Below are 10555 nucleotides of genomic sequence, written 5' to 3' on the forward strand. Positions count from 1 at the left end.
CACATTCAGGACAAAGGTCGTGACAGCGGGGGGTTTGAGTGGAGCCCCTCCCCTCAGCCCACCAGCACCCCCTCCCCCACAGCCCCCGCGTCCCCAGGCATGGGGGGGGCAGGCGATCGTGTAAACGAGTCGAGGATTTACTGTCTCAGGCGCTCCACCCACCCCCCTGCTCCACCCCCCCCCTGCTCCACCCACCCCCCTGCTCCACCCCCCCTGCTCCATCCCCCCTGCTCCATCCCCCTGCTCTACCGCCCGTGCTCTATCTCCCGTGATCCACCCCCCCCACTGCTCCACCCGCACTGCTCCAGCCCCCCGCCCCCGTGCTTCACCCCAACTGCTCCACCCCGAGTCTGCCGCTTGTATAGGTGGAAGATGTTTTAATATAAATAAATATATAGATTAGAAATATGTCACGACACACGTGGCTCGGGCTACGTGATGGACAACCTCCGTTCGGACAAAACAACTCTAAAGAACACCACCCGAGCGTGAAACGTGCCCGGAATATGTGGACTGCTGGAAACAGACGCCACGAACGATCGGAGTCACGTTCACGGTGGACACTGCCCAGGGTGGACACTGCCCGTGGTGTTCTCACGCCTCATGGTGGACACTCCGCGTGGTGGACACTCCGCGTGGTGGACACTGCCCGTGGTGGACACTGCCCAGGGTGGATACTCCGCGTGGTGTTCTCACTCCGCGTGGCACCAACACAACCCTCTTTGCTGTTGTGCCAAGTTGGGGCGCCTGAAGGTCCGGGGAGGCGAGGTCACGTCGCGAGGGGGTGGCTTGGAGATGTTAACTACCTCGCCTGGTCGGCAGGAGGTCGTGGGTTCGATCCCGACCCTGACGCCTGCCGCTGTGTATTTGGAGTTTGTGTCTCTCTCTCATCATCATCATCATCACGGTGGCTAGGAGATGCTAACTACCTCGCCTGGTACGCAGGTCGTGGGTTCGATCCCGACCCTAACGCCTGCCGCTGTATATTTGGAGTTTGTGTGTCTCTCTCATCATCATCACGGTGGCTAGGAGATGTTAACTATCTCGCCTGGTACGCAGGATGTCGTGGGTTCGATCCCGACCCTGACGCCTGCCGCTGTGTATTTGGAGTGTGCACCTCTCTCCCTCCTCGCGGTCGCGGGGATTTTTCTCCGGGTCCTCGGGTTTTTCCCTCCAAGTTTCGAATCAACATCACGCTGGCTGCTATAAATGTCCACGTGATGATGATGATAAGCCACTTCGTTGGGCTATCATTTGTGATAGCCACGTGATGAAAAAGAGCTACACAGCTAAGTGGGCCTGACCTGGTACAATAAAACATAGTTTCGTCTTAGTTGTACGATGTGCCGCGCGGCAGATCTACTCTCCCATGCGCTATGAAACGAAGGGCTGTTGCTCTAAACGTCGACTTTTATAGACAAATACTCATTTTAAGGCCGCACACACGGTGGTTATTGACGAGTCTTTTTTATTTTTAATCGCCCAGAGAAACGAGGGTCGCAGCGTGCATCCGCGTTCACCAAAGAGCACCGGACAGAGACACAAGCCGATCGGGGCACAGCCGACCGAGGTCAACAGCGCGCTCACGATCAGCTCCATTCCCGCGACAGCTCTCGGCACGCCGACATCCGCGTGCCGCTCGCTCGCCCGCCTGCCTGCCGTGACTGACGACGGCGGCGCTCGCCTCTCCGTCCTCTGCCGGACAGGGGGTGGGGCTGGCCCCGTGCAGCGGCGACTCGAGCAGAGGTCGGCAAAGCCCGCGGCTCCGCGGCAGCGCGCGGCTCTTGAAATGTTGTGACTTGTTCTTTGGCTCTTTCGGTAAAGTCACGGAGATAGGTTCAAAGAAAATCAACAAAACATACTACAGTTTTTTGTAGAGGTGGGGCGGTGGGGGGCGGTGTGGGGATGGTGGGGAGGGGGCGGTGGGGGGATGCGGAGGGGGGTCGCCCAACAATTGGGCAGCCAAACTCGCCAAACCGCCGCCATTAGAGCGCCGCCTCCGCAACAGACACGGGCCGACGTTTCGGGAAGTGAGCCTCGTTCGGGACAGAGAAGAAGCCGGCCGACAGCGCTTCGCTCGCAGATGGCCGCGGCAGGCGGCGAGAGTCGGACGTGGACGCTGCGACAGCGCCTCCAGCAGCAGGAGGATCGTTCGTGTCGAGTCGCAGTGACGCGGCCCCCGTCCCGACTGATTCGGGCCGCTGGCTTCCTCCTCTTCCCCTTCTCCCTCCCTCGGTCCGTTTTGACGCTGCGGCTCAAGTATTCTTCTTCTCATCGCCTCGCCCGAACGTGAAACCTTGGCCAGCCGGCTGCACGCGATGTCTCACTCGCGGTCCACCAGACCAAGGCCCCCGCAGCTATTGCGACGAGAGGCGACACGGGCGTCCCTCGCGTGGCGCGCGACGCGCGATCTTCCCATCGACATGGACAGCAAACGGGGGGGGGAGCTGTCGGGATGCAGGTGGGAGGAAAAAAAAATCGATTTCGTGACGAACCGATCCTTGCTGGGTACCGACGAGTGGTCATCGCACCTCCGATGAGCGTGGTTGGATACGTACGGCGCGAAAGAAGTTCAACATCCATACCCACTCGTGGGTACCGTGGTTACGGACCCCATAACGCCTCTCTGTTGTCGGTGAGCGGGGTGATGACAATTGGTGATGATGTGGCCGTGGTTGGTGGTGATGATGTTGTTCATGATGAATGATCATGGGATTGGTGATTAATAACCCCGAAATGTTCATCAGCCCCCCCCCTCCCCCTCTCAGGGCGCGCGTCTCAGAGCGCTGCACGCGCCGATGGGCGACTCGCACCGAGGGGCACCCGCAGTGTCACCTGTCGCTCCCTCTCGCCCGCCCGCCCGGCCGCCCGCCCGGGCTGGGCTGGGCTGGGCTGGGCTGGGCCGGCAGTGCGGGGCGCTCAGCCGCGTGTGGCTCGTGAGGCCCCGGGCTGGTTGGTGTGTCCTCCTCGCGCACCGCCTCCACTCAACGCTCCGCTCGTCGAGGCACCGCCAATGCCAATGAACGGGTTCACGCGCCGCTGAGTGGCGCGTGACGTACGGGGCGCCGATTCAAACGCGGCGGCGGTGCACGTGGGGGTCGCGTTTGGCCACCATCAGCGTGTCGCGGCGCGACCCTGGTGTGTGTGTGTGTGTATATATATATTACTTACACGATAAACCCGCGACGCCGAGTGATGCATGCTATATCACAAGATACTCATCACTTTGAACACACATTACGTATCGCATGTAAAGACAAAGATCCCCCGTATAGTCTTAGCAGACTGTTGGGGCAAGTGCTGTCAGCGAGCACCGATGAAAGCCGGCACGGCAAACGAGACGGTGGGTGGCCAGCAGCACGCCCGGCCACCTTTGTCTCCCAAGTGGCGATGTTTACACACTGAACCAGGTACTCACTTGAGGCTGAGTCGACCTAGGGGAGGCCCAGAACCGGATCAGATAATTGTCACTGGTGTTGGCCGTGAGCGGGATTCGAACTCGGGTCACCGAGTTCGTAGCGCAGCGTAGCGCTAAGCGCTGCACCACCGCTCCGCACCCACACACACAATTACACACGCACCCACACACAATGACACACGCACAGACACAATGACACACGCACACACACAATGACACACACACACAATGACACACACACAATGGCACACGCACACACAATGACACACACACACAATGACACACACACACAATGACACACGCACACACACACAATGACACACACGCACACACACAATGACACACACACACAATGACACACGCACACACGCACAATGACACACACGCACACACACAATGACACACACACACAATGACACACACACAATGGCACACGCACACACACAATGACACACACACAATGACACACACACAATGACACACGCACACACACACAATGACACACACGCACACACACAATGACACACACACACAATGACACACACACAATGACACACGCACACACACAATGACACACGCACACACACAATGACACACGCACACACACAATGACACACACACACAATGACACACACACAATGACACACGCACCCACACACAATGACACACACGCACGCACGACACACACACACAATGACACACACGCACCCACACACAATGACACACACACACACAATGACACACGCAATAACACACACACACGCACAACGACACACACACACATTGACACACACGCACCCACACAATGACACACGCACTGATCTCTATAGTCTACAACAGCGAGGCGGGGGACAGCGCGCAGCGTTATGGCTTGAACCCCCGACTGGAGCCAGGGCTCGAGATGACAGCGGTGAGCCGTGCTGGAGCTCACCGCTGGAGGAGTCAGGGCTGGAGCTCCGTGCTGGAGCTCACCGCTGGAGGAGTCAGGGCTGGAGCTCCGTGCTAGAGCTCACCGCTGGAGGAGTCAGGGCTGGAGCTCCGTGCTGGAGCTCACAGCTGGAGGAGTCAGTGCTGGGGTTAGTGCTGTAGCTCACGGCTGGAGCTCACAGCTGTAGCTCAGGGCTGGAGCCCGCAGGGTTGGAGCTCAGGGCTGAAGCTCAGGGCTGGAGCCCGCGGGGCTGAAGCTCACGGCTGGAGCCCGTGGGGCTGTAGCTCACAGCTGTGGCTCACGGCTGTATCCCGCCGTGCGTTCAGGGCGCGTTGCTGCCCGAGTCGGTGCACGCGGGGCACGCGGAGAGGCCGCGTGCCGAGCGCCGCGGGTGGGCGGCGCCGAGGATTCGCAGCGCGGCCTCGCGGAAGCGGCGCGAGACGATGTTGTAGAGGATCGGGTTGATGGCCGCGCTCAGGTAGAAGAGGAGGAGCGACGCCACGTTGATGTGCAGGTTCACCTCGTACAGGCCCCGCTCGTCCTGCTCGGACGCGCCGGAGAAGAGGTTGCGGCCCACGTGGAAGGGCAGCCAGCAGAGCACGAACGCCAGCACGACGAGCACTGTCGAGGCAACACGCGGGGCAGCGGGGGTCGCACCGAGACCAGGTCAGCTCGGAGGCGCCTCCTCGGCCGTGCGACGACAAACAACAACGCGGCACCTCCACGACGCATTACCTCGTCCTACAGCTGTCCCTGGAACTGAACTAAGCCACACGACCTGTTTGAGCAACCGGGTGAGGTCCACTTCGCTCTGCAGCTCGTTTTCAGCAGCGACCTGGACACAACCGAGAGCCGGGCGACGCGGTCTACCGCGGAGGAACCCGCCGCAGTGGAGTCCTGGAGAACGCACGACGCGTCAAGAGCCACAAGGCGGTGCGCGAGCCGCGCTGACGCCGGTCCCGAGTAGCAGCAGACAGCGCCACGGAGCACCCCTTGGTGGAGAGCCCCATGCGGCTCACACGCGGCTCACACGCGGCTCCCACGCGGCTCACACGCGGCTCCGGGTCGGGGTCGAGCAGCGGGGCAGACAGCGCGGAGCCGCCGCCGGGGCAGGGGCGGCGTCGGCGGCGGGGGGCGGAATTCGCCTCGTCCGCAGGGGGTCGCGATGACCTCCGCAGTAACGGCCGCACACACCGGATTATAAGACGCATCGCGGGCTTGTGTGCCCGGTGTCAATAAAGTTGTACTAATCTGATCACGCACACACCGGATTATAAGACGCACCTCGGGCTTGTGTGCCGGTGTCAATAAAGTTGTACTAATCTGATCACGCACACACCGGATTATAAGACGCATCGCGGGCTTGTGTGCCCGATGTCAATAAAGTTGTACTAATCTGATCACGCACACACCGGATTATAAGACGCACCGCGGGCTTGTGTGCCCGTTGTCAATAAAGTTGTACTAATCTGATCACGCACACACCGGATTATAAGACGCACCTCCCAGCAAAATTTAGCTTTTAAAATACAGGAGAGAAGAAGAGTCTCATCCTCCAGAATAAACAGTGTTAGTTGATTGTAGTAGTAGCAGTGATACGAATACAATCGCAAAGCGCTGAGATACTGCAGTAAGTATGATTGCAGTGGTAGTGTAACAGCAAGAACAGAGTGCTCGTGTCACGATTCATCAGCAATTGACAAACTGACCATCGCCCTTCGCATGCCGTGCCTGGCAGCTTTGTTGCGTGTCGGGGCCGGGAGCGGGGGGGGGCTTTACCCGCCCGGCTACAGAGCAAGCGAAGCAGCAGCACCGCCACCGATCCCGTGGGGAAGGGGGGGGCGAGCAGGGCTCTGCCCGGACTCCGCTCGGAGGGGCGCACCGCCGCGCAGCAGACCGACAGCGGACGGCGCCTTGTGGGGGGGGGGAACTCGCGCGCACCGCGCGGAGCCGGCCGCGCCAGTCGGCGGTGCGGGTGTCGTAGGCCGCGCCACGAGCCGCGGACAGCGCACAGTGACGTGCCGTCGTTGTACAATGCAGCAGGAGGGAGGCGACGGTGGCCGGACGCGATGCTGGTCAAACCAAGCCCGCGCCGCGCCTGTGCCGGCTTCAAGAGGCGCCCGCTCACAGCCCCGAGCGACGTCAATGCAGCCCACACGTGGGGGTCGTGTGGCCCGCTAGAGGCTCGCTAGCGAGCTGCAGGTTACAGCCCTGGATGAAGAGGGCCTTACTCCACCACGCCGCGTCGATCGTGGGGTTGTTTCGCCATATTTCACCACGGAGCGCGAGGGGGGTGGGTGGGGGGCGGGGGAGTCAGGGCCAGTGAGGATATCACTCGCTACTGATGTTAGCCGTGGCCAGAACTCGAACTCAGGTCGCCGGGTTCATCGCGCAGTGCGCTAACCTCTGCGCCACCGCTCCCCCCCCCCGAGACACGAAAGCAGCGATTATTGCACCCAAACAGGAGCAGCGCGACGCTTTCGTTACAGGCTGCGTACGGTGCGAAAGAAGTTCAACACACATGCGCGCACATGCAGAGTCACAACGTGAAGTTGCGTTATCCCGAGGCCCAGCTCGTGGCCACGGTGGGTTCCCACCTTGCTACGCACAGAGTGGACGAATGAATGACAGAGTGGACGAATGAATGAATGAATGGATGCAAGAGCGAATGAATATGCGAAAGGGGCAGTGATCCAGTAGCGGTCCACAGTGCTCCAAATCTTATCGCGCCTGGTTTAATATTAAAAAACCCACTGCTGATGAATGCGTGAAAGAGTGTGTGCACGGACGGAGGAAGACTGCAGCTCGGTCGCTTGTGATGTAAATGTCCTCTCGCCGGCTCTGTCTTTGTTGAATGGTGGCACGGCAAATAATGCGTGGGAGGCGCGGTATTAGTCATGGATGATGATGGACGAGCGAGTAAGCGAACGTGCTAATTAATCGGCGAGTGAATGAGTTAAGGATGGAATTAGTGCAATGCGTAAACGTGTCGATGGAGCACCTCGTGATGTCAATGGGAAGGCCGCTCTCGATATATCGCCGCATGAATGAAAGAACACGCGAGTGAATCAATTTGGTGAATGAGTTAGTGAATTAAGGAATATGTTATTGGCGACGGAATGAATTTGCAAAGGGAATGAATGAAAGCGTTAACGAGCGAGAAATATAACAAGTCAATGAGTGGGTGGATGAGTAGATTTAATTCGTGACGGGTTGAGTGGGTAAACGATTTAAAGCCTGATTGAATGAATTCGTCAGTAGATGACTCATTTTTGTGAGTGAATCATTTCATGATTAATAACCGAGTCAAGGAATGAATACCATGCGATGCGTGATTGAGTGAACGAACGAAGCAGCGACTGCGTGGTGTGTGAAAGTATTATCTCTTGAACGATTCATTTAACTCATCTTCATCGGTGAGTGAGTTGTTGCGTGGTTGGCTGAACGAACGAATCAACGAACGGAGCGAGCGAGTTGGGGAATTGCTAAACTCGCGAGTGACTGAGCGATTGGTTTTTTGGGCGCATCAACCCGTGTCCTGCCACGAGCCTCCACCACCACCACCACCACCACCTCCTCCACCTCCACCACCACCACCTCCACCGCCACCACCAGCACCTCCACCACCACCTCCACCACCACCACCTCCACCTCCTCCACCTCCACCACCACCTCCTCCAAAGACACCCCCCCCCCTGTAGCCTGAACAGACTGTTGGGGCAAGTGCTGTTAGCGAGCAGCACCTGTGTAGGCCGGCACGACACACCGAGGTGGCGGGTTTGCCAACACCACGGCCGGCCGCCTTTGTCTCCCCAGTGGCGATGTTCACACAGCGCACCAGGTACTAATTTGAGGCTGAGTCGACCGAGAGGAGTCCCAGGACCGAATCCGACAATCGTTATTGGTGTTGGCCGTGAGTGGGAATCGAACTCGTGTCGTCGGGTTCGTAGCGCGCTAACCACTACACCACCGCTCCCCCGACCACCACCACCCACCACCAGCACCACCACCCACCACCACCGCCACCACCACCACCTGCACCACCATCCACCACCACCACCACCCACCACCACCGCCAGCACCGCCACCCGCGCATGGACGCACCGAGGATCTTCACGGTCTGCCTGTGGCTCCTCTCCCGCTGCGCGCCGCTGAGTCCCGCGCCTCCCTGGCGCCTCCTCCGCCAGAGGCGGCGCCCGATGAGTCCGTAGAGCACCGTGAGGCAGAAGACGGGCAGGAAGAAGTAGATGGTGGACACCCAGATCATGGTCTGCAGCAGGCCCGAGCGCACGGCCTCCTCGTTCTCGCGGCACTCGGCCGTGGTCCACACGAGCAGCGCCTCCACGTCGTCGTCCAGCTGAACCCCCACGATGTAGAAGACCGGCGCGGCGCTGCCGAGCGCGCAGCTCCACAGCAGGGCGATGACGCCCTTGACGCGCCGCTTGGTGATGAGCACTTTGGCCTTGAGCGGGAAGCAGATGGCGAGGTAGCGCTCCACGCTGAGCGCCGTGATGTGCAGGATGGTGGCGTACGTGCAGCCCTCGCTCACGTACTGGAACAGCTTGCAGCCGAGGTCCCCGAAGAGCCACGGCCGGTACTGCCAGATGCGGTAGAGGTCGAGCGGCATGCACATGAAGATGAGCAGGTCGGAGAGCGCCATGCTCGACAGGTAGAGGTTCGTGGTCGACCGCATCTCCTTGTAGCGGCTCACCACCACGATGGTCATCGCGTTGCCCACGACGCCCACGGCGAAGAGGAGGCAGCAGGCGGCCGTGACCCCGGCGAGGACAGGCAGCGGGAAGAGGCGGAACACCTCCTGCTGTTCCTCGGCACCACCGCCGCCGCCGACGACGACGCTCGCGTTGCCGCCGGCGCCCGGCGGCGGCGGCAGCAGCAGCAGCATCGTGGAGTTGAGCGCCGCCTCCACGTGGCCCGCGGCGAGCTGCGGGCACAGCGCGTGCTGCTGCTGCTGAAGGCACGCGGACATCGCGGGCACCAGGCGGCGAGGCTGCATCACCGCGGCTCGCGGGCGCCGCGCATCGCCTCCTCAACGCCGTCTCCACGTCGGGTCCCGTGGCGGGGTCTCCAGGCTCCTTCTCACCCCCCTCCTCCTCCTCCTGCTGCTGCTGCTCGTGGCGCGGCGCTCAGTGCGCAGCGACACTTCTCCTTCTTCTCCGCTGGGGAGGGGGAGGCGGGGGTCCCTCCCCGTGTGCCGCTCAGCCCCCACCCCCTGGCTGCTGGACGACTTAGGCTAGAGGGTGAAGCTGCTGGAGTGTGGTGGTGGAGTGTGGTGGAGTGTGGTGGAGTGTGGTGCTGCTGGAGTGTGGTGCTGGAGTGTGGTAGAGTGTGGTGGAGTGTGGTGCTGCTGGAGTCTGGTGCTGGAGTGTGAAGCTGGAGTGTGAAGCTGGAGTGTGGTGCTGGAGTGTGGTGGTGGAGTGTGGTGGTGGAATGTGGTGGTGGAGTGTGGTGGTGGAGTGTGGTGGAGTGTGGTGGTGGAGTGTGGTGCTGGAGTGTGGTGGAGTGGAGTGTGGTGGTGGAGTGTGGTGGTGGAGTGTGTTGCTGCTGGAGTGAGTGTGGTGGAGTGTGGTGGTGGAGCACCAGGCGGGGCACGAGGTGGAGTGAGGCGAGAGAGAGAGACTGCTCCAGTCGCGTGCGTGGTGGTGCGAGCGTCTCGCTCCGTCTCGCTCCCTGCTGCGGGTTGCGTCTCCGCCGTGCAGGGAGGGAGGCTGAGGAGCCCGCTCCTACGCGGAGGAAAAGGGAGGAAGATCACCAACTCCCCTCCCATCAGCCCCCATCGCCATCCTCCCACCTACACAGCCGCTCCCCGCCTCCTCTCATTACTTCGTACCCCCCCCCCACTACTTCCCACCTGCAGTAGCCCCCCCCCCCAACAACATCGCCTGACAACCCCCCCTCCCTCCCCGCCCCGCTCCCCGCCCTCCCACCCTGCACGCCCACGCGCCCAGCTGCGTCAGCGCTGACAGCTGCTGACGAGGAACGAGGCGACTCCTCCTGGATCCACGAGATCCTGGATCCATAATATCCTGATTCCATAATATCCCCATTCCATAATATCCTGAATCCATAATACTCTGATTTCATAATATCCTGATTCGATAATTTTCTGAATGCATGATATCCTGATTCCTGGGCGCACGGGGGAGGGAATCAGGATCCCATGAGGTGTCGCGATGCCTGATGCGATCCTG

General features: G+C 60.5%; 1 protein-coding gene across 1 annotated transcript; it reads right to left on the reverse strand.

The window, feature by feature from the left end:
• Positions 1–1985: 1985 nt before the first annotated feature.
• LOC144732538 (growth hormone secretagogue receptor type 1-like) lies at positions 1986–10080 on the reverse strand. Its single transcript, XM_078613949.1, has 2 exons — positions 8451–10080; positions 1986–4967 (listed from the first exon to the last, which is right to left on the reverse strand). Exons 1-2 carry the CDS (start codon positions 9358–9360, stop codon positions 4669–4671), a joined length of 1209 nt encoding a protein of 402 aa, XP_078470075.1. The 5' UTR covers positions 9361–10080; the 3' UTR covers positions 1986–4668.
• Positions 10081–10555: the final 475 nt, after the last annotated feature.

The sequence above is a fragment of the Lampetra planeri genome, chromosome 43, assembly GCF_965212315.1.
Source record: "Lampetra planeri chromosome 43, kcLamPlan1.2.h2, whole genome shotgun sequence".
Classification (NCBI taxonomy): domain Eukaryota; kingdom Metazoa; phylum Chordata; class Hyperoartia; order Petromyzontiformes; family Petromyzontidae; genus Lampetra; species Lampetra planeri.